The sequence below is a fragment of the Drosophila elegans genome, unplaced genomic scaffold (assembly GCF_018152505.1).
Source record: "Drosophila elegans isolate 14027-0461.03 unplaced genomic scaffold, ASM1815250v1 contig_476, whole genome shotgun sequence".
Classification (NCBI taxonomy): domain Eukaryota; kingdom Metazoa; phylum Arthropoda; class Insecta; order Diptera; family Drosophilidae; genus Drosophila; species Drosophila elegans.
Window position 1 is genome coordinate 10,966,390 of NW_024545863.1, and position 27,653 is coordinate 10,994,042.

Consider the following 27,653-nt stretch of genomic DNA (forward strand, 5'->3'; position numbering starts at 1 on the left):
ATCTGGGCGGTGGTCACTGCCAACACCCCCACCCCCCATCTTTAATTGACGTTATTATTATTTAACTTGTCTAGTTCATACAAACGTTGACTATTTTATTAGATTAGACTATAATTGTAGTGCCGACGATTCAATAAAATGAAAAAACGCAAAGATTAATATTTTAAAATTATTTCAAGGTATATTGCCTATCCATTTTGTAATAACGGTTTTCAAATTTGGAGAATATTTTTTTGGTTTTCTAGATTTAGAAAAAAAATACATAAACGGTGTTGTAATAATTTTTCAAAAAAGTAATTAAAATTAAAAAAAAAAAAAACATAAGCAGAATATCATTTTGATAATTCTTAATTAATTATTAAAATTAAATTTAATCATTTATAGTTTTAACAATTTTAAGGTCTTAGCATTTGAGATATCTTTAAATCAAAAATCTGTTATGCATCGGCTAGATGCTAGAATAGTTAGGTAATAGATACTTTAATATAGTAAAAGCCAAAAACCATTCGACCAATATGAAAAATATTTTGACAGAACCAGAACGTTATTTTTTAGTACCTACACATAAAATGGGACTTCATATGAAACGATACGGTAAATTACCATTAATTCCTAGTTGTGCAATATTTTTGAAGCTAATTTTTTTATATTATAGAAAAGTTATAAAACCCAACCCAAACAGTCGCTTGTATAATAAATTATTCAAGTATCTTCAATTTTTCTCAATATTTTTCAAATTGGAAGTAGCACTGCAATTATATTGACCGGCCGATATAAGTCTTCATTTCAGAAAATGGTTGATTTCAATAAAATAAATTGAAAAATGATCCGTATTTCTTTTGTTTTCAACTATATATAGTATAATCTAATGAAATAGTCATGAACTGGAGAAGAGATATAACAATGGGCGTGTTCAGCAAAACAACATGATCACTGATTACTCATGGATCAATAATCAGTGATCAAGTTGGCTGCTGATACTTATCATACATTACGCATTAAATAATTAATTTTTGCTTGTTTTATTTTTGTTTTTATATTTGTTTTGCTTAGATTCTTATTTTTCACTGTATTCTTATCGATATTTAAACCATTGATAAAGGCTACTTTTTTGCTCCTTTTTTGCTGATCATAATGGAAGAATATTTGCATCATGATCAGTGATCGATCATACATATCAGTGATCAGTGATCATGTTGTTCTGCTGAATACGCCCAATAACAAACTTTTAAAGGTGCGTGGCGGTGGCACTATTATTTTTTTTTTGCCCGCAACTGTATTGTCATCGGCCATCGTTATCGTTATCGCGCCAATGCGACGTTGCGCACAATCGTGGCTTGCTCATACCTAACTGCTGGTCGACTCAGCTTGGGCTCGGTTTTGTTTTTTTTAATTAAACTATTATTTAGCTAGCTGTAAATACAATAATTTATTTAGAACTGCTTGGCCACAGCCGCATTTGCCTATTGATACCGTCCAGCAAGCAGAAGCATCCCGAAGCGCCAGTTCTCAAACGTTTGGATTCCGTGGCGAGGAATCGTAATTAAGGTGTGGTTAGATGTTTGCTATGGTAGAACTTCAGTTGTTTAAGCATTGGCTATTAGAATGTGGTCAACTTATATAGTCAGTGGCTTCTTATGAAATAACATTAGTCGCCAAGCAGCGAAAACTGTGTGAAACAAAGTGTTCTATTAAACAATTTCGTAGTAAATTCATCATGGCTTACGACCACGCCTAAACACGCACACACACACACACACACGCGCATACAGCACACGCAATGGGTTTACTAATTCAAACTAATTTGATTGAGCAGCGATCGCCAGATTTGTTTACTTGATATTTGTTTATGCCATTAGTTGGGGATAATAAACAAGACAATATATTCACTCGCTCTTCTGCTTTCAGAAACAATCGAATCTATAGCAAAATGTGCCTTTAGTCTGCTGCAAGACGTCATGAGAAGCAAAAGCCAACGCGATTTAGGAGAAAAACCCCGAACGAATATGTTTCCAAAGAGCTGCCTTTTGGTCGGTCTTCTAGCGCTCCATCTTTTGGACCTGACCGCGGCCCAGTTGCCCGGAGAATTGCCGCCGGGCCAAACGGATCCCCTGCAGCCCGGGCAGCAGCCCCAGACCTATCAGCCCAGCTACAACAAGGACTACTCGCCGCGCTACAATCCGCTCTACACTGGTCAGCAACAGAGCTCGGACTCCAGCCAGTTCGATAATCCCCTGCTCGATGGACAGAGCACCGGCACCTACAAGGGCTACTACGATGGCAGGTTGGGAGCCGGAGGCGTTGGCGGTAATGTGGTCGGACCGGGAAACAACCTGGGCGGGCTGGGGCCCCAGTACGACCCCTTCAACCGGAACAGCATTAGCTCGGCGGGAGTCAACTTCCGCGATGCCTACAGCGACGAGGACAACTTCTGCCCAGAGCACTGGGTGTCGTTTAGGCAGACGTGCTATCGCTTCATCCGCTCGCCCAAGCGCAACTGGGCGGAGGCCAAGAAGATCTGCAAGGCCTACACTGCCGACCTGCTGAACGTGGACAACGTGGAGAAGCACTCGTTTATACTCAAGAACCTCATTCTGCAGAATCAGCGACAGAATCGATTCTTCATCTCTGCACGACAAACAGGTCCACTGAACTGGGTCAACGACGACAACACCCAGCTGGTGCAGATCGAGGACGCGTTTTCCATGGACGAGCATGTGCCGCTGGAAAACGAGGATCTGCACGACAATCGTTTCCTTGTGCAAAACGATCTGAACAACCGAAATCTCAACAATCCCAATCAGTTTTACAACTCGCTGCCGGGCAGCGTTAATCAGCGCAATCAAAATAACCTACGCGGCTATATAGGCACGTACTAATGGGATCCCTTTCGCAGTTGTTGCTTTTCTAATTCTTCTGAATCTTGCAGGTCCCAATCAGCCGTACGGAGACAATGGATATGTACGCGATCGCGTTGTCTACGCTTACTCCAAGAAGAATGATCGCTGGATGTTTATGCCGGCCTACGAAATCGAACTGAATCTCTTTATTTGCGAGTCGAAGGTCCTTTACAGCCCCGACAACGTCAACATTAAGCTGGACGACAAGCGGCCCTATCACTATGGACTCGATATTACGGACATGGAACGCATTCCGCGGGGTCCGTACTTCGTAAAGCAGCCGAACGACACGACATTCGATGTGAACAAGAATCGCCTGATCAACGATGTAACACTGAGCTGTTTGGCTGGCGGCTATCCGACGCCTTCGTACTTGTGGTACCGCGAAGTGTACGTGAACGACACACTGGAGTACCAGAAGATCGATCCCCTGGCGCAGGATCGATACACGATATCGGGGGGCAACCTGATCATCTACGAGCCCAAGCAGGCACTGGACCAGGGCGCCTATCATTGCGTGGCAGAGAACAAATTCGGACGCATTCGATCCGAAAGCGCTCATCTCAACTTCGGCTTCATCATGGAGTTCAATCTAAAACGTTCAGCGGAGACGAGCGAGATGAACTGGGGCAAGTCCATATTTTGTGACCCACCGCAGCATTATCCCGATGTGCGTTATTACTGGGCACGCGACTATTTCCCCAACTTTGTGGAGGAGGACCAGCGTGTGTTCGTCTCCCGGGATGGTGCCCTATACTTCTCCTTCATAGAGACCGTCGACAGGGCCAACTACTCGTGCACCGTACAGACCCTTGTGTCGGACACCGGTCGCAATGGACCCTTTTTCCCGCTGCGCGTGACGCCCAACAGCAACTATCAGGCGCTGATATTCGCCAACACCTTTCCCAAAGTCTTCCCGGAGGCGCCGGTGGCTGGTGACGAGATTCGACTGGAGTGCATGGGTTTCGGCTACCCCATTCCGTCGTACAACTGGACGCGCCAAGGACTACCACTCCAGCGCAATGCGTACACCATCAACTACGGGCGAGTGTTGATCATCCAGAATGCCACGACGAACGACAACGGCGAGTACTCGTGCACCATTACCAATCCCCGCAAGACGCTCACCAAGAGCATCTACATCAACATCCAAATGCGGCCGCAGTTCACCATTCCGCTCAAGGACATGATCAAAGACTACAACAGCGATGTGACCTTCATATGTGAGGCATTCGCCATTCCGGATGCCAACTACACGTGGTACAAAAACGCAGAACGCCTCGATCCCGCAACCATTAATCGTGATCGCTATATCATCCAAGACAATGTTCTGACCATTAAGTTTTTGGAAAAGGATAAGGACGAGGCAATGTACCAGTGTGGTGCCCAAAATCAGCTAAAAACGGCCTTCTCTTCGGCACAACTCCGTGTGCTGTCCATGAAACCGTCCTTTAAGAAACATCCCCTCGAGTCCGAGGTCTATGCGGTCTACAATGGCAACACCACCATTGTGTGCGATCCCGAAGCCGCTCCACGGCCCAAGTTCCAATGGAAGAAGGACGGCCAGGTCATTGGCTCGGGTGGTCACCGACGCATCCTACCCAGCGGCACCCTCAACATTGCGCCCACGTCGCGAGACGATGAGGGCGTTTACTCCTGCATTGCATCCAATCAGGCCGGCACCGATGAATCCCATGCCCGCGTTATTGTTTTGCGTAAGAAAAGCATTTAATATGTCTTCGTCAAATGTAAACTATTTGTAATTATTTGCAGAGGAAATTCGGTTTATTGAAACGCCTCCGCAGCGCATAGTTGCCAAGGAGCATGACCTAATCTTTTTGCATTGTGAGGCCGCCTTCGATGAACTGCTGGACATTGCTTACGTTTGGAAGCACAACGGCGAACTCCTGAAGAACAACCACGACGGCACCGGACGTATTGTAAGTTGGTCTGTAATTAATCCGTCCTGCTAATTAATCCGAATTCTACGCATTTGCAGATTGTTGACTGGAACAGATTGACGGTGCATAACACCACCATGCGTGATGCCGGCGACTACGAGTGCGTGGTCAAGTCGGCGGTCAATGAGATTAGCAGCAAGACCAGTGTGTCCATCGAGGGAGCACCTGGAGCTCCAGGCGGCGTTCAAGTCATACAGATCAGTAAGACGAAGGCAATCATTGAGTGGGTGGACGGAGCGAACAATGGCCGGCCAATTCGCTACTACAACATCCTCGGACGCACCAACTGGAACCGCACATGGGTGAATGTATCGACGCATGTGCAGTCGCGCGAGGTGGATCGCTATACGGCGCGCCAACAAGCCGAGGTGGTCAATCTGACGCCGTGGTCGGCCTACGAGTTCAGTGTGACGGCCGTTAATGACTTGGGCATTGGAACGCCATCAGCACCGTCGCCCATCTATAGCACCTATGAGGACAAGCCCTACATTGCGCCGAGGAACGTGGGCGGTGGAGGCGGTAAGATCGGCGACCTGACGATTACCTGGGATCCGCTGTTGCCGCAAGAGCAGCACAGCCACGGAATACACTACAAGGTGTTCTGGAAGCTGAAGGGTGCCATCGAGTGGGCTTCGGACGAGATCAAGAAACAGGACCATATGGGCGTGGCCGTGGTCAACATACCGCTGAACAATTACTACACGGAGTATGAGGTCAAGGTGCAGGCCATCAACAGCATTGGCAAGGGACCGGAAAGTGGCATTGCTGTCATCCACTCGGCCGAGGACATGCCACAAGTGGCTCCCCAGAAGCCGTTTGCGCTCGCCTTCAACTCCACCTGCTTTAACGTCACCTGGCAACCGATCGACATGTCCCGCGAGAACATTCGCGGCAAACTCATTGGCCACAGGGTAAGGATAACGATCTAAATTGTGTATTGTGATTAACTGTTTCGCGTTTTAGTTGAAGTATTGGAAAACAACGCATCAGGAAGAAGACTCCGTGTACTACCTGTCACGCACGACCAGAAATTGGGCACTGATCGTTGGTTTGCAGCCGGACACGTACTACTTTGTGAAGGTCATGGCATACAATGCTGCTGGAGAAGGACCCGAAAGCGAACGCTTTGAAGGTGGGTTCTAAAAAACAGTATTTATACAGAATAAATAACCTTTTGTTTTCCAGAGCGCACATATCGAAAGGCCCCGCAAAAGCCACCGTCTTCGGTTCATGTGTATGGAATAAATCCGTCCACGGTGCGAGTTGTATGGCGTTACGTTTCACCCTCGCAGGACGAGGAACCAGTCGAGGGCTACAAGGTAAGCCGGCTGACACCCCAAAAGTCCAAGAAAGTGTTTACTAACATCCCACAATATTTAAGGTTCGCATTTGGGAAACGGACCAGAACATGATCACAGCCAACAATACCATCGTGCCAATTGGACAGAAGCTGGAGTCCTACATCAATAACCTCACGCCCGGAAAGAGCTACAACATGCGAGTTCTGGCCTTCAGCAACGGAGGCGATGGCCGCATGTCCAGTCCCACGCTGCGCTTCCAAATGGGCAAGACGACGCGGAATGCGGCAAATACCCGTCATGGCCATAACATCAATACGGCACTAATCTTAAGCACATTGCTACTCCTCACCACCTTTTTCTACACAAGCCACTGAAGGCAGCACAAATCAAGGATGCAGAAACTTAGGCAGTAAGAAAATATATTATACTAAGAAGTGACCTTATATAAGAGTAAGTAGTGCAGGCAGTTAAACATATACATTCCATTTTTACTCTTGCTCTAAATTATGTAAATGCAATTCCGTCCACTTTAAAGACTTTTTAAAAACAAATAAATTTATATCTTTCCAAGTATTTATGTTGTCAATAAGAACTTATTCAACTAAAGTCAATTAAGTATTAATACCAGTGACAGTTGCAACTTTCATTTAAAACTAATTTGTATTATCATTATTTTTCAGAAAAAACGATAGTTATTTTTACTTTTACATAAAAGCCTAAAAATAACTGTTATTTTTAGGTCAATAAATAAAATTACGTATTTTAATGACTTGCTTAATTTACCTATGATACAAGCCAAGAGTTGAAAAAAGGTAGAAAGCTACCTAGAAGTTAATACGTTCAAAAGAGGAACTTTTTGAAAACTTCTAGTATCAGGAACTAACCTTTCCATTAGCATCATGTCTCCCAAAAATGGTTGCACTTCGCTTAATAAGAATATTGCTGAAAATTTTAGCTTTTTAACAGGAAATTCGATATTATGCTTGAATAAAACACGTACCAGACCTTTTTTATTAAGCAGTTTTGAGTTGCTTCCAAAAAGAAAAAAATGTTCACTAGAACTTTATTTTTAGGGCGATAATATTTTTTCTTGATCCATTGTTATTTAAGTTTATTTTATCACACTCGCATATGTCTATCTGAACTATACCAACCATTTATAAAATGTTATGAAAACTAAAGATTTTTTTTTGACTGTCGGCTTAAATAAACGGGTTTGCCGAAGTCCACGATTTTTTTGCTTTAAAACTAAAGCTTAAAAAATAAATTTTTTCAAAAGTGGTTATTAATGACTGCTTGATCAAATTGTATATTCATAATAAGTTGAGTCTTGCCTTTGTTGCGCATAGCGTTTTGAGGGAAAGCTAACGACTATTTCTTTGGCGGACATTTTTGATCAAATCTTATACTAAAGATAATTTACAAGCAATTTTTTAAAACATAACTTACAGGTTTTCTCTTTTGAAAAGCCAGTTGATTTAAATAAAAAATGAAACTCGAAAAAAAAATCAATATACGTTATTTCAAATTTTGAGTGGAATTGAACTCCCTGATTAAGAATAACTACTTTTTTATGTTATCGTTTTTTTATTTATGAAAGTTACGTTATTGACCTGTTTTTATGTATATTTTATTTTTTCTCAATTTGGCCAATTGGCCATTATCAATTGTTAATAGAAGTATTAAATCCTTCAATATACCTTACACGTCATTAAGATCGGTTAGCCATTTTTTTCCTTAAGTGCACCTGCCTTTATTAAATTTGTAATTCAACTTGCACTTCAAAAACATGGCTTGGAGAAGCTTTCCGATGCAACTTTGTTATAGGTCGCCATTAATGAGCTTCACAAGTTGCAGGAATACCCCCAATATTGGGTGACTAATCCAGTATTTTTTTTTTTAGTATTTTTGCGATTACTATTGAATGGTTGGCTACGGTCACACTGCGATACTGCACACTGCCGCAGTAGCAAAAAAGCAGTAAATGCAAACATGATTTTATAACGCACATCCATCCACACTGGACATCTGGAATCTGAACTATCGACCCGCCCAAGGCACACGCCCTCCCACAAAGAGAACCGGTAGCTAGGTGAGCAGCATGGCCAAGGCGAACGGATGGAATGGCTGCGGTACGGGCATGCAGGTGAACGGAAGCGGGAGTGGGATTGGGAGCGGGAGCGGGAGCGGGAACAACGCCTCCATATGCTCATCATCCTCCTCCTCCTCCAAGTACTCGCGCAGCACGGAACTGCGACGCGTTGAGGACAACGACATCTACCGGCTGGCCAAGATCCTGGACGAGAACGCCTGCTGGCGCAAACTCATGTCGATCATTCCGAAGGGCATGGATGTGCAGGCCTGCAGCGTCGACGGAGGCCTAAACTTCCCGTTGGCCGTGAAGAAGGGACTGAAGTACACGGCCCAGGACGTGTTCCAGATCGACGAGGCGGCGAACCGGCTGCCGCCCGACCAGAGCAAGTCCCAGATGATGATCGACGAGTGGAAGACCTCGGGCAAGCTCAACGAACGTCCCACGGTGGGAGTGCTGCTCCAACTGCTGGTGCAGGCGGAGCTGTTCAGCGCCGCGGACTTTGTGGCTCTGGACTTCCTAAATGGTGAGTCAGCAGCGTTTTTTTTTTTGGCTCAATGGCAAAATCTATCTGTTTTATCTTTGTCTGCCCCAGAATCCACACCTGGTCGCCCGGTAGACGGGCCCGCTGCTCCCATTAGCCTGGAGCTGCTGGACGAGGACATGGACGTGGACAACGAGAGCCTGAGTCCCGGCCACCAGCCGAGCACTGCCACCCTTGAGGCGGTGGCTGCCCAGGGCAGCGTTGGCCCCAATCTGGACATCTTTGACAAGCACATGGTGGCGCGGGACAAGAGTGTGCCGCAGCCGTCGGGGGATGCACCTCCCGTAGCTCCACCACGACGCCTGCAAAGAACCACTGCGAGCTCCAGTTCCGTCGCCTCCTCGTCGGCTACCACGGCCACCACCTCAAACATACCCAATCTGACAATTCTCAATCCCAGCGAACAAATAGCGGAGCAGCTGCTGCAGCCGCGTCCGCAAAACATACCCAATCTGTCCATACTCATCGACAGCTCTGGTGATTCAACGACGACGGCCTCGACTTTGCTGTCCAACCCAAGCAGCAACCGTGCTGGCTCCACCGAACCGGCAAACATACCGCGAATCACGCTTCTAATTGATAACTCTGCAGAGATTGGCCCTCGCGCCACTCACGGTGCAGTGAAAGCTGTGAAGGTTCCAACGCCCCCGGCGAACTTTAACAACTTGCCCATGATAAGCGCTTTGAACATTAGCAATGACAATGGGAGGGAGACCTCCTCACGCCCAGACAGTAGTAGCAGCAGCAGCAGCAGCAGCAGCACAAGCAGCTTGAGCAACGATGATGAGGATGATGACGATGGGGAGGGGGATGGGGATGGAGAGTTTGCGGATGCCTCGCTGCCAAACCTGAGCAACTCCGAGCAGCAGAACTCCAACAATGACTCCAGCCTGACAACGGTCACTGGCACCAGCGGTGACAATAGCTTCGAGCTGACCAACGACTCCAGTTCGACCTCTAACGACGATTACGCCTGCAACATTCCGAACTTGAGTGAGCTGCAGCAGCTGTAGGGAGCGACGCCCGTCTCCGGAGACGATTGCCACGACATTCCAGACATTCCGTTAACCACTTTAGCTTAAGTTATCTTTGTTCAAGCCGCGTGTATTTATGTGTTTGCCGATATATCGGCGTCTGGATGTGGATGTGGATGCGGACCTACTTTAATTCTGCATACTGTGTAAGGTCCAACTAGAATCTAAGATTCAGGGCAAGCTTTCGACATACTATTGTTTTGTTGTCCATATCACGGCTACCGACAGTCCATGACAAGTGCGGCAATATCAAATATTTCCGTTTCGAGAAAGCCATATGTATGTAACCAAATAACCGATTCTAACCAATTTTGTATGTCTTACAAAATACTCTTTAATTTGACTAGTATAAATATACTTTAAAAAAAATAGCAGTGACTGCATTTTTTTTGTGTTGGGACTGGTTTAGTTTAGTGGGCTTATTAGAGCCCTTCCGAACTTAGCCAATTGAAACCCATTTAAACGTCTATTATCAAATATTTTGAGCTAGCTAAGCTTGGGTGTAGTGAATGAACATTTAATAATTAAAAGTAAGTAACATTTAATAATCAAGTAAAAACTTGAAAAAAGCTTTTTAAATTGGTGTTATTGCGAAATCAGTTCTCAAGATCTTAATGGTAATGGTCCCTTATGAAACAAGCCACCCATTTTTAAAAAAATTAAAAACAAAAATGTATTTCGGAATAGAAGTCAAATGCAACAAACCGAAGTTTTAGGCACTTTAGAGAACAAATTCATAACTTTAGACTTCTATGCTTAAATTGACTGCAATTTTTTGAAAAATGTATCTAATGTTAAACGTAATTTTTAGTTTCCCCTGAGCAAGGCCATACTTTTTACTTTCTTACTTTCGGATTATAAATTTGCAAATGAAAGCTGAAAATAAAATTGCTTCTTATTTCTAGAAGAATTTTAAACGCTCAATCTTTTGTATATATTTTTATATGTTTACAAACAAAATATAAGTCTACATTTTCGTCAATTGATTTAATTAATTGTATTAATTAATTCATTTTATTTGTTTGTAAATGCCACCTATGAACATGAACTGACATTTTAAAAAAATTTCATAACTTGGTCATCGGCGGCATCGCGATGTTTAGTAAATATCGATTAAAAATATCGATATGCCCGAAAGTGCAATCGATGGCCTCACAGCACTTGCAGCAGCAACAACAACAACAATAACACTTAGAACTACGAACCAAGAATAACAACAGCGGGCAAATATTTTATTGGGCAGCTCGGTCAGATTATCAGTTTTCGTCAAAAATCCACCAAAATTATTCGCAACATGGACGAGTCGGAACTGCTATTCAATCTCTTCTACTTCCTGCTGTGCATGGTCATCATTTATCCCCCGGAGGAGTTCCAACGGCTGGGCTTCACCATCGAGCAATTGTTTTCTCGGTTTCTGGGCGAAGAGTACCTGGACTTTGTGGGATACCACCTGCGCCGCACCTCGCTCAATCTCTTCGTGCACTCCTGCCTGCCGTTCTCCTACTTTCTCATCCACAGGCTCAAGTTCTCCGTCTTTGCCACGCAGGAGCCTTTGGAGGATTCCGATCTTGACCCAGATTTCCCGATGCCCCAGGAGGCGGTGGCGTTCAAGACGCTGACGTGGAAGACCGCCCAGCGGTTCAGTGTGCTGGCCGTTTTGGCCGTGCCCGCCCTCATCTTCAACTGGCATCAGCAGAACTGGCGCCGACACCCGATCTGCAAGGCCCTGTCCAAGTACTCCAACTCGCCGGGCAGCTACAGTGCCGTGGCCAGCGACATTGGCACCGAGTTCCGCCGTCCGGAAATATACAAGAAGAAGCTGAACTCCATCAGCACTGTGATTGCCACACAGAACTGGATAATCAAGACCACCATGTACAATGTGCATTTCGCTCACCAGAGCAACACGTCGCTCAGCGTGGCCAAGGTCAGTTTGGCAGTTAAGCACGGTTCTGCAACCGGTGGATGACTAAAACCTTTCTTCTCTGCAGGCGGAGACATACAACATATCGCATCACGACCAGAACGACACTCTGCAGATGATCAGCATTGTGGTGCGGCCGATGAGACAGGGCGTGAGCGACTTTCACATACGTATCAACGCGTTGGAGTTCAGGAACCTGGAGGACCGTGTGCGTCGGCCCATCGCCATACCCTCCAACATCCAGTTCCACCGCAACGTCATCGACCGCTTCGTGGACGTGTTCAAGACGCAGGTCGCCCTAAATCCCGTCTTTCAGGCGGAATCCACCACAGACAAGTGCTTCGCCTGCATGCTGAACGAACCAAACACCAAGATCCACAAGCAGTGTGCCGACCTGGATCGCCATGGCGCTCCACTTGCGGAAGCGGCGTGCTGCTCCAACTGCTACTGCCGACCCATGTGGTGCGTGGAGTGCCTGGCACGGTGGTTTGCCGCCCGCCAAACCGACGTGGATCGCGAGGTGTGGCTGGAGCAGAAGTGCACCTGCCCCATGTGCCGGGCCAAGTTCTGTGTGCTCGATGTCAGCTACATTAGACCATCTCCGTATCGCGGAGCAGAACACGAGGCTGATGATACCACGTGATTAACGACTGTTAAAGTAACAATTAAACGACTCTTAAACCGAACCTGGTTCTTTATTGGTCTGATTTAAATATAATCATTTTCACTAAAGTTAGGCGTACATCTCTATAGCTATACATTAAAAAATATATGCATATTAATTAGTGCAATTATCACGTTTTAATACTTTAACACTCTAAACAAGCCAGAATGCAGTATGAAATAATTTGACTTAAGTACAATTGATCTAAGCATAAAGAGAGAGAAAGTGATGGTGTGCAAAGTATGTATGCCTTACTAAACATTAAATCAAGGCTAATCAAGCCGCTCAAAGTGTCTCGTCTTCCCTGCGCTGCATTGCCAGCACGTAGTGCAATAAGTCCTTTCACTGCCCCACCCTTTCTCTTTCTTGTCCACTCAATCTGATAAAATAAAGCGTCATGCTAAGCTATATATGTACATATGCATGATAGTTGTGTACATTGTAAGGAAAGTAGTGCTTATTCAATACAGCCGGACTGCTTGACAAGGCGCCCATTATCTATAAATTCGTTTCGTAAAAACTTTTATAGCTCTCCACTTGGTCACGTTGGCTTCTCGCCTGGGTGCCCGGGTTCGACGTCGAAGGGGCGCCGGACTTGGACGCAGTGCGACTGGAGACCTGAAGCAAAAGATGGTCGATTAGTAAGAGATCCTTACAGCCACTGTCTTCATAGTTCAATTAAATTAAATTATTTAGAATAATTTAAAATGTTTATGTTTTTTTATCCATCAGCAAACTATCTTTTACTACAAGAACTTATCCCGTGCCCTATAACAATAAATAAATAATAAATTAAATGGGATCAAATTCACCACTAGTCGCTAGTTTAAAAAAACTAAACTAACTAAAGTTTACCAATAGTTAGTTGATAGTTTAACAGAACTACATTATTTAGAGTAACATACAATGCTTATGTTTTTTTATCCATCAGTAATGCAAACCATATATCTTATTAGAACTAACACCGTGCCCCTTAACAATAAATAAAAAATAAATTAAATGGGATCAAATTCACCACTAGTCGCTAGTTTAAAAAAACTAAATTATTTAGAATTACCTACAATATCTATGTTTTTATCCATTAGTAATGCCATCTTTTACTACAAGAACTATCCCCCTAACAATAAATAAAAATAAATTAAATGGGATCAAGTTTACTACTAAATAGTCGGTAGTTATACAATACATAATTATTTACAATAACCTGCAATATTTATGTTTTTTTTTATCTATAAGTAATGCAAACATATTTCTTACTACAAAAACTATCCCCGTGCCCCTAACTATAAATAAAAATAATTTAAATGGGATCAAGTTTACCACTAGTTAGTCGCTAGTTTAACAAAACTAAATTATTTAGAATAATGTTATGTTTTTTATCTATTGCATTGCTTTGCATTGCATTGCTAAACATAACCATTAGTAATGCAATCCTATGTTTTTTAACTAAAAGAACTATTCGGTGCCCTCTAACAATAAATAAAAAGCAGCATCAAATAGGTTTCTCTGAAGTTCAACGCTCAGACGGCGCTGACTCGGCAATAAAGTAATCGATCGTTCGGTCAATGAATTCTCGTTGCGCAATTAAATCGGCAACCAAGACAGAAAGCCAGCTTCATCAAGACAAAGTTTATATGTCCTTAAAGCTATACAAAATTGGCTAGTCAATAAACTTAGTCATTTCATTCCTAGTGATCTGGTCTGGATAAAAAAATGCATTTTAATTTTATCTGGTATTTCCGTTTCTTGCTTGATATAAACGTAAACTAAACGGTATCTACCATAAGCTTAACGTTAAATACCCTTTGCAAGGGTATAAAAACACACCTTTTTTTGCCCCTCATCTCACCCAAATTTCGCACTTCAGCTGCCGTTCTGTAAATCTATTTCGGGTTTTTATCTTTTAGGCTAAATTGAAATGGTGTTGTTTTAAAATCCTTGCAGGGGGTACCGTTATATTAGCCAGATATCTGTAAGGCATTCTAATAAATTCTTTCAAATATAGATACCCCTTACTCAGCTAAACAATATCGAAACAATAAATATGCCTCCTGAAAATAATATTCCCCTGAAATTCGCCATCATTTACCGGAAAAATTTCATTAAAACTTATAACTTTTAAAATAATGGTTCGTGTTGGATAGATTTTGAACAAATAAATACATATAGCTTTAAGAGCGTAAGAGTGGGCGTGGTCCCATTAAAAAAATAAACTGGCGATGCGTGCATATTAAACCCTATATCTCTAACTTTTATTGTTTTTGAGATATCGATGTTTATAAGGTCGGACAGACAAACGGATCGGCTAGATCTCTAGATCCTGATCAAGAATATATATACTTTACAGTGTACCTTCTACCTGTTACATACTTTTCAACGAATACAATATTCTCTTTTACTCTACAAGTAACTGATATTTACATATATGTATTATAAATTTGCAAAACAAATTTTACGATGAAATCATGGGTTTGCAAGCCTTAGCAGTCAAGTATATAATGTCTGGTTTTTGGCAGTCCATTGTATTGCCCATTTAATATGACCCCTGGGTGTCTTTGCTCATATTATTTATAAGTATATAGAGTAACTTAGTACATGACGAATTTCACACACTACTCTCACGGGGGTCGTCGTCTTGGTCCCGTGACGTACATATAGGGTTTCCCAATAGGGAAGTTGGTCGGTAAGTTCGTTCTTGGGTGAAGGTGAACATGCAAAACAGAGTTCGGCAAAAAAAAGGGGAGAAGTACCTACATATAAGGCTATAAACGTTTATATAGTATATTGATCTGGCACACCACTGGGACGCTTTGTTGTGCTGCTTGATTTTGTTTACTTTTTGTTATATTTCGAACAAAACAACAAGAGAGTTCTACGTTTTGAACTGCGTTTTATGAATTTGTGTGAGGTTTTTTGCCCAATTTAAAATTTTACAACTCTTTAAGATAAGTTAATTTACAATGTGATGGAGTAAGGTGTACTAAGTATTTTTCGCTACCATTCGTTTGGGTGAACGTCTTGAATTTCGCAATGGTTTCCAAATGCGAAAAAGCAAAAAGTCCCTTTACAATCTAATCTTATCATAACAGAGGTTCTCTTTACATATAAATCTTTGCAAAGTTTCTCATCCGAGGGCAAAGTACACATGTCCTTAAGTTTTGACTGGGATATCATGTCATCTCGAATACCCTTCGTCTAAGGAGTTGTGGGGTAATACATATTAATAGCTGTATCGGCATCTACTGAAATCTGTTAAACAGTTTACGTTGTCAGTTTTTACACCTAAAGAATGTTTATAAAATGGCTTATACTGACTTCAATCCCGATTCCCGATGATTTTATAGATTTCCATTTAAGTGATTTCCGTTTCTGGTGTTTTCGATTTCACTCAACTCCCCAAGTGACAATAAGCTAAACAAACTCGCACCTATAAATATGTGTGGGTATTACTTGGTATAGGCACACAGACCTTTTTGTATACACAACGAGAACAAATCTTTGAGACTTTCCCGATGCACTTGAGAGTAGGCCTTATCAAAACAAAAACCCACTCCTGTTCCGTTAACGAGTAGTTCCGCTCTGTATTTTACGCTGCAGCTGACGACAAACAACGGTGTTCCAGGCACTAACTAACCAGAATAGGTGCAGATTACCTATCGCAGCAGATAGCCCACTGAAATCACCCACTGAAATCACGAACCCCATTCGCCATATGGGCTGCTCACTTGCTGGTTTTTTTTTTAGATATGGGTGGGACCGCACCTTTTCACTGTCCTTCGGGGTTCCTGTTCCTGTTCCCGATCCTGATCCTGCGTCAAAGAGCTTGCCGTCCACAGCGTCTCGCTTCTTGTTCTTCGAGCGGAAGCGTCCGGATCGGGAGATGGAGAAGTTGCGCCACTGGTGGCCGTACTCGCAACGCTTCTCCTCCTCGTTGAGTACACTGTCCAGGTAGTGGATCGTCGGCTCGTGGGCGGCTGCCATCGTGTTGCTCATGATTTCAGCAGATAGATAGTCCAATCGATTCCTCTTTTCGTCGTTGTGGCTGGCTGGTGCTGTTTCCGATACTGCTGTTGTGATAACGTCGATTCGAACACAGGGCGATAGCCGAACTCGCTTCACTTCCACCGGCACAGATGGTTTTTGTTTTTATTTTTATTTTTTGTATTTATTTTTTGTTTTTGTTTTTATTTTTTGTTTTTGTTTTTATTTATTTTTTTTTTGTTTTTGTTTTTTGTTTTTTTTTCCTTTTCCTTTTTGTTTTTGTTTTTGTTTTTCCTTTTTGTTTTTGTTTTTTTTTCCTTTTTGTTTTTGTTTTTGCTTTCTTTTTTTCTTTTTGTTTTGACTGCGTTCGTGGCGAGACAGGGCCGAATGCGAATCCGAATGCGAATCCGAATCGTAGTTGCCGTGGAGCGTGTGGTCTGCGACTGCGGCCAAGTTCCCGGCGCTGCTGCTACCAAAGCAAACCAAAACCAACCGACCGACCCGAAATGACAACCAACCAACTAACCGACCAACCAACCACTCGACGCCGGCGTCGAGTTGAGTTGAGTTCAGTTGACGCCGACTCCAGCTGCAGCGCTTCGTCTTCGTCTGCGTCACAAAGAACAACGCAGCAGCAGTTGGAGTCGAAGAGTTCGAGGGGCGAAGGGGCAAAGGGGCGAATGGGGGAAGTGGGAAGCCAGCGAAAACTCTTTCCGTCGCAGCTCCAGCTCCAGAGCTCCACAGCTCCAGACCGTGTGACTTTGCTCCTGAAGGCCCACACAGCCGCAATCGCCGAGCACAAATGTACACATACACATGGGTACGTCGTGCCACCAGTGATGACCAAAATCCACCTATCTTAGAATTTTTTTTTTTTATTTTTTATTAAGAAACTCGTAGTCTAGGATAGGACTACCCCCAAGCCAAGTATTTTGATAATACTTTTAAAGTTAACAGATATTTTAAACTGAAATAAAAGGTTAGTATCGTGAATTCATCAAATGATCATTAAAGATAAAAAGAAAATTAATTACACCAGCACTCAATAATCCTGCAAAACTGTTACCAGTCAAGTATTTTTTTTTTTAGATTTTAAAGCCGTGTCCTGGAAGTGTGTATAAAAGGTTAAGGCTTAACTACATATCTGCTTAAAGTACATTATATTGAAATTGATTAAATCCCTATATTTATGCTAAGGTTGTTTAATAGCGTACGGTATTTTGCTGTCAAGGGAATAAACTTGTTTGGCGCTAGCAATTGAAAATTTGGCATTTAAAATCTTTTGACAAATTCCTTAATTTATCATATTATTTAAAAAAAAATCTCTTTCGTTGTTTTTGCGGTTAAAGAATGGATATTGTGTCACGAATGTTTTCTTTCCACTATTTCCACACATCGAATTTTGCGAAAAACAAAAAAACTGATTTTGCAAATTAATTTTATTATAATTCTCCAATTTGTTCTTAAAACATATGATAAGAGTTCAAGAAACAGTATCAATATAATTCCAGGACTCAAAAACAACAACTACAGACAAACTAAACAATAGCTATTAATTATAATACATTTATTTTTAATGTAGTGATGATAATCAAGTTTTATGATAACTATTTGAGTTCCATAATGGCTATAAATAAAAATATCAATATCAAAATTACTTTAAATGTTTTTTTACGAACGCGACGTTTTTGAAATGACCGTTGGAAAAGGTTTTTTTTTGTTCTGAGGGCAAACCAATCGTAAAATTAGCTTGGTCGATTTATGGCCAAAAGTTAGGGCGACATCACTAGTCACAGGTATTATATTTCAGCCTTTGTATGTGAAGAGTAAGCGTTGTGTGTTGGTTTATACCAACTTGGCCCACCTTCGTAGGTCTTTTTTTAATACCCTGACTAATATCGTAACTGATTACATACATAAGTCCTACCAAATACATCAATTATTTTTCCATTCGTTTTCTTTTCATTAACTTAAGTGAACTTTGTAACTGTTTTTCCCCATTTCCATTGGAGACGCTCATATACTGACACACAAACTGATGACTTAAAGGGCATCGGAAAGTCAGTGCTGCGCAAAGTTGATCGCTCATCGTATTTTAGCGTATCTGCCAAATGCACACCCGTATCTTGCGCTATACCTATAGCTATACCTATACCTATAGCTATACCTGTGCTCCCGATGATAAGCGCAAATAGACAAAACAAACACACAACTTGCTAACAATTATAAACGATTAGATCGCTTTTTGGAGCATTCACTTCGGGCAGTTCTTTAACAGTATATTTTGTCTCTGCTGTATAGACACCAAACTGAAGACTGATTCTGTCGATCGTTGGAAGCCAAGTTAACGCAAGCTAGTACATATGTATGTATATATGTGAATCAGGCAACAGCAGCACGAATGCAAATAAAAAAAACACCTCCTAGGTCAGCACAAGCTCCACTGTCAGGCGGTCAGTTACTTTGCGGGTTCATTATCTCATTGAATCGCAGTGACTCAGCAACGCAAAAGTCATACTTGTGTTCAGTAAACGCATTACTCACTTTTTCCTGCTTCCCCTCCTCCTTCCTTTCTTACTTTCTTCCTTTCTAGCTAGCATCAGTAATTCTATCTAATCTGTCATCCTAATCAGAAACTGCATTTAACACAAATATTTTGGGCCGAATCAAAACCAAAGTTCACTGTAATCATGGTTAGGTTATAACTCACCCACAGCCGAGGGTTTTGCTTTTATTTACAGAGGCAACTTTTTAATTTACAAAAAGGGTAACGTATAAATTCAAGTGTGTGGAAGCATACATATGTATATACATATATGTATATGTAAATCCACTATGTACTATATCGATATTATATCTACACGCAAGGACATGGCGGATTTTTGTTGAATTGTTAACAAAATATTTGCCAGGTTTAGCTGGCATCTAGTTTGAATATACATTTATTTTCCGGCCATTACACATAGTGTACTTTAACAATAAATTTAGCTTGCTTACCTGCAAACAGTTTGCCACATTCTCAGCCACCACACATAAAGCCAATTTTAAGTGGGCTTGTTGTGTGTGGGTTGTGTGTCCTTGCAAGTGTGAGAGGTAAAACAATTAACTTAAAACAAACGATTAATCGTGGAAAACAGTTGGCCCTATAAATTGGATCCAATCCAATCCGATCCCAATGCCTTCTAGACAACACTACCGCCACTGTTGCCGCGTGGGCGATTGATTCCTGCATCCATTCGCTGCACCGGTGGTACTGGTCGCTGCGGCTGCTGCGGCTGCTGTTGCGGGTCCTGTCGTGGTGCGCCTGCGCCTGCGGCGTTGTTATTGTTGCGATGCATAAAATTGCGGATATTCTCCTCCGTGTAGTCCTCGATTCTACGCTTCTTACGGCGGCCGTACTGCTCCTGCTTGAGGTAAATCTTGAGGATTCCCTTAACCGTTATAAAGGTGAGTCCGCCGAGCAGAGTGCGGTGCAACGTATTGTCCACGGAGTCAAAGAGAATCCGACCCAGAATCGAGGATATGGTGGGCAGCAGCAGGGCGCCACAGAAAACGCGCGTGGCCGATACTGGATCGGTCAGCGCCGGGGTGGCCGGATTGCTGGTGCTCTGCTGCTCATCATCCTGGTTGCTGTTTGCGACAAACGACAAGGGTTATAGGAGCTGATAGTCTGGCGTCTGGGATGTGTGCACTTACAGGTTCGGATAGATGAGGCTCACAAAGGGAAACTTACGCACCACCGTGCCGCGGTTACGAATCAGACGCAACAGTGCATCCTCCCAGCGAATCAAGCGGCCAAGTACCAGTCCCACCGGTATTGCCGGCAGTCCGATGAGGAGCACGAGCGGATCGCCGGCCTCCATGATGGACATGCCGTGCTCATGGCCCACGATCTGCAATGTTGCGTTCGGTTAGCATTGGGGGCACGAGGGCATGAGGGCATGAGGGCAACAAGTGGGGTTATTCAGAGCGTCATACCTGCAAGAATGTGACCGCACCGTACGAGACGGCTGTCCAGTACAGGGAGCCCACAAAGAAGCCAGCCGCCAGGAAGGGGCTCAGGCGCTTGATGAGATTGTCCATCGCCTCCAGGGCGCGTCCGAATTTGCCCATCTGCGGGAACACGATTATGTACTCCGTCTGGCACTGCGGACAGGACACGGAGCGCAGGGCGTTGCCCCTTTGCGTTTTCTCGTCGATCCAGCGGTAGAGGCAGCTCTGGTGCACCCACTTGGTGGTGCCGCGGCACTGGCAGGGTCTCACCCACGCCGCCAGCCGGTTGTCCTCGTCGGTGGCAAAGCAGATCCAGCAGCAGCGTTCCGCCTCCGCCCCATCCCCCACCTGGACCTGAACGGTGGTGGACGTGGTGGTGTCTGCGGGCGCTTTGTTAGCTTGTGGCGCAGGCAGCGCAATTGGCACGGTCAGCGTGGTGTGATCCTCTCCAGCTGCGGCTGCAGCTGCAGGTGCAGGTGCCGCACTGTCTGCGGGGGGCACTGCAGCTTCGTCGGCCATTGGGCTGGGCTGCAATAAGTCACACCATGTACTTGTATTTATGTTAATCGGCTTCCCACTTACTTGGTTCCTGCTCCGTTTTCTGTGCGTTGCTCCGCCCTTTTTGTCGACTGAAGCTTGTGCTTTCACTTTTGTTCTCAGAGTTTCTTAACTTTGCTTCTATTGTGCCGTCTCAATGAAAATAAAACTAAACTAAAATAATCTGATATATTCTGTAGGGCACATTCGATGATTTTAGTGGGACCAGATCCTAGTTACTATTTTATTGCTGCGCGTTCAGAATTCGATATTATCGCATCAAAAAATTTATTTGATAGGGGGTTTCCTGAACCGTTATTTCTTAAGTAAGGTGTGGGGATGTGTGGTGGTGGTGAGAAGCAGAATTTAAAAACGGTTAAAGTATCATACAATTTAAATTTGTTTCTATAACTTTTGTTAATTTGAAGAATTAATTGCAAATGGTTTGAAATCCACAGCATATTTTTTTTCTATTTAATTGCAAGTTTACTCAATTTGCGAGTCGCTAAAAAATAAACTTAGGACCAAAGAAATTCGAGCCGAAAAAATTGTTTTTATATAGAACATAATTTTGTTAATATTCGAGCTTGGAGTTTTATCATAGAACTTATACAATTTGGTGAGGAACGGAAAGACAAATATAATAAAAATTATATAAAAATTTTTTTATATATATACAAAAATTGTATTACTATTAATTGTAATTTTTTTTTTTTGGAATATAGTGTTGAATGTTTTAGAAATGGATTAATAAAATAATTTTGTTTAAATTTATAAATAGTTTAAAAAAAAGTTACATATGGAATATATATGCCTTTCAAATACGATGTCTAATCATGATTAAGGGGTACACATCACATAACACAACACATAAATGGTCTTACATTTATATTGAACCAGAAAACATGATTAACTTAAAGAGGTTATATTCAGTTAGAAGGCCAAAAAACGAATTTTTTAGATTTTTTTCTGAGAAAACTTTTGAATTTATAGATCTACAAATTTGTTCATAAACTTTGGTATCTTTTAACTGTTTGTTAAGACTTAGTATTAGTAGAAATATTTATTTGGAAAGGGCTACAGCTGATCTACGGGAGTTGTCTCACAAAAGACCTTTTGCGTTGACCACTATATCTCTGAACTGGATCCTCCGAAATTAAAAAACAGATTTCGTGTTAAGTCTAGTTATTAATCAAAAAAGTAAACAATATAAGTTATTTTGACTTAAGACTTTGAAAATATTCAGTTTATAAAAGTTTTTCATAGATCGTGACTTGAAATAAAAACATCTTTTAGTTAATTCTCCCATTACAAACCCTCACATTTTTCTCTAAACGGTTTTAGCATCACGATACCTGTAATCATAATCTGTACCTATACTATTAAATTACCTTCTTTGTTGCTTATGGAAGCTCTCAGAGGCTATGCTCTATTTTTAATAACACCCAGATCTAAGATTAAGATAGTACCCCAATTGCTGGCATTCTTTCGATAATGAAGTTCATGATCATTGTGAAATACATGTTTGTATAATTTCCATCTGAAACACTGTGGGAATCTACATTGCATTTACCGCGACTATATGCTTATGTTAAATAATTTTTCATACAGTATATTAAAATTATAACAATAATAGCCCGGTGATTTTGTGGTAAAGAACTTCGTTGACTTAGAGCGTTCAAAAAGAGCCAAGTGGCCACGGGGACCTCCTCCTTCGCCATGCACCATGCACCATGCACCTGCTTCCAAAGAACTCCAGTTGATGTTAGTCCAGCTCGTTATTTGCGCTTTGCCGTCCCTCTGGCGCCTCCTGATCCTCAGTGTCATCTTCGTCGAAGCCCGCCATCAGGCGATTGAATATGCCCCCAAACATTCCCCCCAATCCAGGTAGTCCGGCATGGGCAGCTTCTGGCTGCTCATCGAAATAGATCACTCCGATCTTGGCCACGTACTTCAGAAACGATGTGTCGCGCTTCAGCGATGGATCGTAAAGCTTGCGCAGGGCCCGAAAACCGGCCACACTCTTCGCGTCGATAAGGCGAAACAGGAAGTACAGGAAATTGACCAGCGGCTCCTTGTAGGGAAACTCATTCCTCAGCAGCTTGGTATGGTAGCGTGTGTACTCGGCGAACGTGTCCTCGGCGGTCTTGCGGTCCTTAAGCGACAGCTGCTGCAGCACTGCCTGCACTAGGAACAGATCGACCTCGCCCTGGAAGCCCCTGCTCTGGCTGATCTCGATCAGCACCCGTCCGCAGAGGCTACCGTCCTGGCAGAGCAGGTAGTGGTGGCGAGCAGACTCGATGTTGCCCTCGGTCCAGAACACGTGCGCAATCAACTTGTGCAGCACCGGGTGTCCGTACTGCCCGTGCAGGGCCGTGCTCCATTTAATGGTCCGTTGCTGGAAAAGATCATGTGTATTAGTTAGTTATGCGACACGTTGCTGCTGAAAACCTGAAAAAGCTCACGATCAGGGTTTCGCGCTCCACCGTCGCGGCGTTGAGTCCACGGATCAAAGCTCCCAAGCGTGGCACCCAGAGGAAGTTGTCGGTGTCCTCGGCCTGCGGTCCTCGCTTTTCCAACGTGTCAACCAGCAGGAGGCACAGGTCCGCAGCACTGCTCTCCTGCTCCTTGGCAATCAGCTGCTGTGCTCCGTCGAAGAGCAGATCCAGGCAGTCCTCGTAGCGCTTTTGGGCTGTATACCTGGCCGGGAGCATAAGATATTTGTAGCCATTCTGACGCACAACTTTTTTTCGAAAAACCATACCGAAAGTATAGCGTCCTGTACATCATGTGCGCCTCATAAAACTCGCCTCCGGCCAAAGATTGCGACAACTTGGCAAGAACGCGGCTGACTCCGCGTTGCCCAGAGGACACCGCACTGCCGCTGGCTACTGCACCTTGTTCGGCGGCGGCCATTTGCCCTATTTGCACTGTTGATTCTTCGCTTCAAAGCGACCTTCCCGACGATTTGAAAACTTAATTTTATAATTTTTTTGTATTTACATATACACACATCCCGATGACTGGACTATCGAAAACTATGACGCACTTATACCCGTTTCACACTTGTGATTAAATTTATGTCTATCGGAGTTTTCCCACCACACGCCGCAGCTGTTGCGAAAGCATCTGATTGGGCGACGTTAAAATTAATAATGTGATCACACTATTGTCAGTATTCGGTTTTTGGCTGTAAACTGTACTAATGTTGCATCAAAATGGGAGAGAACGCTTTCAGATACCCATTTATATACTCTTTTATCGAATTTATAAAGATATAATTTCACCGCAAAGCAATCTTGGCCCATAAATTAAGGCAAACCAAAACACCGAGAAAGTGTTGTTCCAATTAAACCTATTGCAATTGCGACTTCTTTTGCTGTTGCGGCACCAGTGTGAACAGGCCCTGAGACCGTTCACTGCGAAAGACTTCAAAGAGAAGAGGAAGAGGGCAAAGTAAAAGCAGCTGGGAATTGGCAGCAGGTCGTGTAGCAATTTTCGAACTGCCCAAACAAATGGACAGTGATCCAAAGGAGATCGGTTCTGGAGCCGGAAAGGACGAGCCCGCCCCCGCAGACACAAGTCTCGGCGCCCCCAGCAGCTTTGCCCCCAACCGCTGGGTCAAGCTGAATGTGGGTGGTCAGATATACGCCACCACCATCGACACTCTGGTGGGCAGGGAACCAGACTCGATGCTTGCGCGAATGTTCCTGCAAGATGGCAGCATGATGCCCAGCGAACGGGACGAGCAGGGAGCGTTTCTTATTGACCGCAGTCCCCGTTACTTCGAGCCGATCATCAACTACCTGCGCCACGGCCAGTTCGTCTGCGATTCGAATATCAGCGTACTGGGCGTCCTGGAGGAGGCACGATTCTTCGGCATCTTCTCGCTGGTCACCCATTTGGAGGAGCGACTGGGACAGCAGGAGGCGCCGCTGGGAGACAGACCACTGACGCGGAACGACGTAATTAAGGCCATCATCCAGACATCCGTGATTACGGAGCTGCGCTTTCAGGGAGTTAACCTTTCCGGAGCCGATTTGCGAAAGCTAGACTTCCGCAACATCAACTTTAAGGTATGTGTGGGCAGAAGCTCTGCAAGGTATAGCTGGTATGATCACAATATAAGTTACCTCTTTCCCCTGGTTTGTAGGAAATACTTCAAACAAAAAAAAAAATGCTGACTCCCACTTACAGGTTTATAACTAAATAATATATCATTAAATAATATTATCATCAATCATTCAAATTATATATTTAGCTATAAAGATTTTGTGAGCCAATCCACGATATGCAAATTTCACGATAAGTGGATATTAACAAGTTGGGTAGAATAGCACTTAATTATGGCCGTCCTTTTATACTCAAAAGAACAGTTTTCAGATGGTGTTTTGTTTATTGTGAAAAAAATCTAATGAAGTAGTTGGTTTTTCTAAAAACATGAATAAAGAAATGCGATAAATGATTCCCTGCCCCTATTAGAAATATTATTAATAACCTTTCTTTATCTTGTATACATATCTTCGTCAATTGATTTAAATTAAACCCGTAATTCTTAATTACTGTCTACATTCAAATCAATAAAAAAAACAGCAAAGTTACAGTTTTTATTTTAAATATTTTTCCAATTTTCCCCAGGAGAGCTATTTGCTACAGTCGAACGATTTTAATGAAACCGTAATAAAATATATTGTATTTATACTATATCTCCAAAAATAAAAAAAAAATTTTTTATGATATAGCTTACCGATTTTGGCAAAACTAAAACCGCAATTTAAAAATTATTAACAATTACTATATCTTAAAATATAATTTAAAAAAAAATTGGAAAACATTAATTTTTCCGATTGTTTACATAGAACCTATATGAAATAGTCGTCCAATCCGGCTCATTCCGTCTTTTATACTACCTGCAATAGAAAGACAACTTTTGGGAAAGTTTTATGCATTTAGCTTTAAAACTGAGAGACTAGTTTGCGTAGAAACTGACAGACGAACATGGCTAGATCGACTCTCCTAATGATGCTGATCAAAAATATATACTTTATAGGGTCGAAAAAGTTTCCTTCAAGCTTCGGACTGAATTATAATACCCTCTGCAAGAGTATACAATTTGAAGACCATGATTTTTAACCACCTAATATAAGTATATAGTTTAAAACGATAATCGATAAACAACATGTTTTTTACTCCACAGTACGCAAATATGTCTCACTGTAATTTGTCCCACACCAATCTTAACTATTGCTGCCTGGAAAGGGCTGATCTTCAGTTTGCGAATTTAGAGTGCGCCCAGCTGGTTTCAGTGCGTGGACTTTGCGCAAATATGGTAAGAATCTAGGGTATGACAACCTTTGAACCTCAACTAATTTGTTTTATCTTCTAGGAAGGTGCTAATCTGCGGGGGTGTAATTTCGAGGATCCCACAGGTGTTTGAACAAACTAATTACCATAAATAACTTGCTTATATTTGTCAGGTTCCTCAAGTTTTCTTTTTTACTTGGCATTTTCAAAAAGATGCTTGTAAGCAACTCTGAAAGCAATATCTCTCAAGAACTCTTTTTACTGTTGGCTTCCATTATTAAATTGTACACAAATAAGATCAAATCTTATTATATTTTCAAACAATTCAAATTTAAATTATAAAATCGAAAGTCATATATTTTTCTTGGAACCTAAGAAAAATCCTTTAAAAAGAGTAGCGTAACCACTTTTATCCATCGTTGATTATACAAATTTTGCAACACATACTTATATTTATATTAAAATCATATTAAATATAGGTGTCCGAACCAACCTGGAGGGCGTAAATCTCAAGGGAGCCTGTCTGGAAAGCAGCAACATGGCAGGTGTTAATTTGCGTGTCGCTAATTTAAAGAACGCAAATATGAAGAATTGCAATTTGAGGGCAGCAGGTACAAGAAAATAAATCTTGCAACTTTTCTTAAGTTAATCTAACTTTTAAAAACAAAAACATACTTACAGTTCTAGCTGGAGCAGATTTAGAAAAGTGCAATCTTTCAGGAAGTGACTTGCAGGAGGCAAACTTGCGGGGCGCAAATTTAAAGGACGCGGAGCTAACCCTTATTATAAATGCTTTGCACATGTCGCAGGCCATACGATGATTGAGGCATTATTTATATAATGTGGGCAATATTTTGTGCAATTTACATATCACATCTTGGCTCCAAACGATTATTACTGATTAGTTTTAGATTAATAAATGTAAATACGATTGTCCTTAAAATAAACAGTATTAGGATTATATTTCTAAAATGGAATGTATATTTTTAGTTTTATTCTTAGTCTACATTTACATTGCAATGCCTTATACTCTTTACATTGTATCTTTGGAGAAGAGATACGTTCTCTTCTTCCATTCTTTTGGTATCTAATACGGCACTATAATTTTTTCCTAGTAAATCCGGCGATGGTCATCAAGATCCAAAGGGGGAACCATATATGAATTTAAAGGTCAACGTTCGGTAAATTGAAAGAAATCGAATGTTGTTAAGACGTTTCAAACCTAAGTATGTTTATCTTACGATACGATTAAGAGAAAATGGGCCGTTCTTCGGCGAGCCTTTTGCCTTATTTCCAGTTCGACTTTAGGATGGAGAACTTTGAAAGGAAAAGATTTCAGTGTCACCCTCAACAATGACTTTAGCATACTTTTTTTGTATTTTTTGAGATTTTACGATCTAACAAACAATTTAAATATG

At 42.4% G+C, this 27,653-nt stretch overlaps 7 protein-coding genes and 1 long non-coding RNA gene across 8 annotated transcripts; 4 read left to right on the forward strand and 4 right to left on the reverse strand.

The window, feature by feature from the left end:
- Nucleotides 1-1,322: 1,322 nt before the first annotated feature.
- On the forward strand, nucleotides 1,323-6,735 carry LOC108141120 (contactin). The gene is made up of 8 exons (XM_017264334.2): nucleotides 1,323-1,548; nucleotides 1,909-2,868; nucleotides 2,930-4,615; nucleotides 4,674-4,840; nucleotides 4,900-5,772; nucleotides 5,825-5,993; nucleotides 6,047-6,180; nucleotides 6,243-6,735. Exons 2-8 carry the CDS (start codon nucleotides 1,959-1,961, stop codon nucleotides 6,534-6,536), a joined length of 4,233 nt encoding a protein of 1,410 aa, XP_017119823.1. The 5' UTR covers nucleotides 1,323-1,548; nucleotides 1,909-1,958; the 3' UTR covers nucleotides 6,537-6,735.
- A 1,365-nt stretch (nucleotides 6,736-8,100) lies between these two features.
- Nucleotides 8,101-10,203, forward strand: LOC108141214 (protein Tube). The gene is made up of 2 exons (XM_017264465.2): nucleotides 8,101-8,780; nucleotides 8,850-10,203. The coding sequence occupies exons 1-2, from the start codon at nucleotides 8,264-8,266 to the stop codon at nucleotides 9,809-9,811; spliced, it is 1,479 nt and encodes a 492-aa protein (XP_017119954.1). The 5' UTR covers nucleotides 8,101-8,263; the 3' UTR covers nucleotides 9,812-10,203.
- Nucleotides 10,204-11,004: 801 nt separating this feature from the next.
- LOC108141115 (E3 ubiquitin-protein ligase TM129) lies at nucleotides 11,005-12,442 on the forward strand. The gene is made up of 2 exons (XM_017264331.1): nucleotides 11,005-11,759; nucleotides 11,824-12,442. Exons 1-2 carry the CDS (start codon nucleotides 11,127-11,129, stop codon nucleotides 12,397-12,399), a joined length of 1,209 nt encoding a protein of 402 aa, XP_017119820.1. The 5' UTR covers nucleotides 11,005-11,126; the 3' UTR covers nucleotides 12,400-12,442.
- LOC108141117 lies at nucleotides 12,433-16,632 on the reverse strand. The gene is made up of 2 exons (XM_017264333.2): nucleotides 16,183-16,632; nucleotides 12,433-13,038 (listed from the first exon to the last, which is right to left on the reverse strand). The coding sequence occupies exons 1-2, from the start codon at nucleotides 16,411-16,413 to the stop codon at nucleotides 12,919-12,921; spliced, it is 351 nt and encodes a 116-aa protein (XP_017119822.1). The 5' UTR covers nucleotides 16,414-16,632; the 3' UTR covers nucleotides 12,433-12,918.
- On the reverse strand, nucleotides 15,294-15,883 carry LOC108141119. Its single transcript, XR_001774218.1, has 2 exons — nucleotides 15,736-15,883; nucleotides 15,294-15,669 (listed from the first exon to the last, which is right to left on the reverse strand). It is a non-coding gene; the product is annotated as an uncharacterized LOC108141119 (long non-coding RNA).
- Nucleotides 16,633-19,095: 2,463 nt separating the features above from the next.
- Nucleotides 19,096-21,165, reverse strand: LOC108141116 (E3 ubiquitin-protein ligase MARCHF5). Its single transcript, XM_017264332.2, has 4 exons — nucleotides 20,977-21,165; nucleotides 20,380-20,922; nucleotides 20,098-20,294; nucleotides 19,096-20,031 (listed from the first exon to the last, which is right to left on the reverse strand). The coding sequence occupies exons 2-4, from the start codon at nucleotides 20,911-20,913 to the stop codon at nucleotides 19,584-19,586; spliced, it is 1,179 nt and encodes a 392-aa protein (XP_017119821.1). The 5' UTR covers nucleotides 20,914-20,922; nucleotides 20,977-21,165; the 3' UTR covers nucleotides 19,096-19,583.
- A 1,276-nt stretch (nucleotides 21,166-22,441) lies between these two features.
- On the reverse strand, nucleotides 22,442-23,972 carry LOC108141239 (Golgi to ER traffic protein 4 homolog). Its single transcript, XM_017264495.2, has 3 exons — nucleotides 23,696-23,972; nucleotides 23,397-23,631; nucleotides 22,442-23,329 (listed from the first exon to the last, which is right to left on the reverse strand). The coding sequence occupies exons 1-3, from the start codon at nucleotides 23,845-23,847 to the stop codon at nucleotides 22,697-22,699; spliced, it is 1,020 nt and encodes a 339-aa protein (XP_017119984.1). The 5' UTR covers nucleotides 23,848-23,972; the 3' UTR covers nucleotides 22,442-22,696.
- Nucleotides 23,973-24,369: 397 nt separating this feature from the next.
- Nucleotides 24,370-27,216, forward strand: LOC108140960 (BTB/POZ domain-containing protein KCTD9). Its single transcript, XM_017264027.2, has 5 exons — nucleotides 24,370-25,007; nucleotides 26,129-26,260; nucleotides 26,318-26,360; nucleotides 26,715-26,846; nucleotides 26,917-27,216. The coding sequence occupies exons 1-5, from the start codon at nucleotides 24,447-24,449 to the stop codon at nucleotides 27,054-27,056; spliced, it is 1,008 nt and encodes a 335-aa protein (XP_017119516.1). The 5' UTR covers nucleotides 24,370-24,446; the 3' UTR covers nucleotides 27,057-27,216.
- Nucleotides 27,217-27,653: the final 437 nt, after the last annotated feature.

What these genes read in the sequence shown, in the direction of transcription:
- LOC108141120 (XM_017264334.2), top strand. Translation starts at nt 1,959, where the DNA reads ATGAGAAGCAAAAGCCAACGCGATTTAGGAGAAAAACCCCGAACGAAT. An exon ending in TGCCCGCGTTATTGTTTTGC is followed by an intron (nt 4,616 to 4,673) that starts GTAAGAAAAGCA and finishes AATTATTTGCAG; the next exon opens with AGGAAATTCGGTTTATTGAA. An exon ending in ACGACGGCACCGGACGTATT is followed by an intron (nt 4,841 to 4,899) that starts GTAAGTTGGTCT and finishes ACGCATTTGCAG; the next exon opens with ATTGTTGACTGGAACAGATT.
- LOC108141214 (XM_017264465.2), top strand. Translation starts at nt 8,264, where the DNA reads ATGGCCAAGGCGAACGGATGGAATGGCTGCGGTACGGGCATGCAGGTG. An exon ending in GGCTCTGGACTTCCTAAATG is followed by an intron (nt 8,781 to 8,849) that starts GTGAGTCAGCAG and finishes TGTCTGCCCCAG; the next exon opens with AATCCACACCTGGTCGCCCG.
- LOC108141115 (XM_017264331.1), top strand. Translation starts at nt 11,127, where the DNA reads ATGGACGAGTCGGAACTGCTATTCAATCTCTTCTACTTCCTGCTGTGC. An exon ending in CGTCGCTCAGCGTGGCCAAG is followed by an intron (nt 11,760 to 11,823) that starts GTCAGTTTGGCA and finishes TCTTCTCTGCAG; the next exon opens with GCGGAGACATACAACATATC.
- LOC108141117 (XM_017264333.2), bottom strand. Translation starts at nt 16,413, where the DNA reads ATGAGCAACACGATGGCAGCCGCCCACGAGCCGACGATCCACTACCTG. An exon ending in CCCCGAAGGACAGTGAAAAG is followed by an intron (nt 13,039 to 16,182) that starts GTGCGGTCCCAC and finishes CTTTTGCTTCAG; the next exon opens with GTCTCCAGTCGCACTGCGTC.
- LOC108141116 (XM_017264332.2), bottom strand. Translation starts at nt 20,913, where the DNA reads ATGGCCGACGAAGCTGCAGTGCCCCCCGCAGACAGTGCGGCACCTGCA. An exon ending in GTGCGGTCACATTCTTGCAG is followed by an intron (nt 20,295 to 20,379) that starts GTATGACGCTCT and finishes GCAACATTGCAG; the next exon opens with ATCGTGGGCCATGAGCACGG. An exon ending in AGCCTCATCTATCCGAACCT is followed by an intron (nt 20,032 to 20,097) that starts GTAAGTGCACAC and finishes TGTCGCAAACAG; the next exon opens with CAACCAGGATGATGAGCAGC.
- LOC108141239 (XM_017264495.2), bottom strand. Translation starts at nt 23,847, where the DNA reads ATGGCCGCCGCCGAACAAGGTGCAGTAGCCAGCGGCAGTGCGGTGTCC. An exon ending in TACAGGACGCTATACTTTCG is followed by an intron (nt 23,632 to 23,695) that starts GTATGGTTTTTC and finishes GCTCCCGGCCAG; the next exon opens with GTATACAGCCCAAAAGCGCT. An exon ending in TGGAGCGCGAAACCCTGATC is followed by an intron (nt 23,330 to 23,396) that starts GTGAGCTTTTTC and finishes GATCTTTTCCAG; the next exon opens with CAACGGACCATTAAATGGAG.
- LOC108140960 (XM_017264027.2), top strand. Translation starts at nt 24,447, where the DNA reads ATGGACAGTGATCCAAAGGAGATCGGTTCTGGAGCCGGAAAGGACGAG. An exon ending in TCCGCAACATCAACTTTAAG is followed by an intron (nt 25,008 to 26,128) that starts GTATGTGTGGGC and finishes TTTACTCCACAG; the next exon opens with TACGCAAATATGTCTCACTG. An exon ending in TTGCAATTTGAGGGCAGCAG is followed by an intron (nt 26,847 to 26,916) that starts GTACAAGAAAAT and finishes ACATACTTACAG; the next exon opens with TTCTAGCTGGAGCAGATTTA.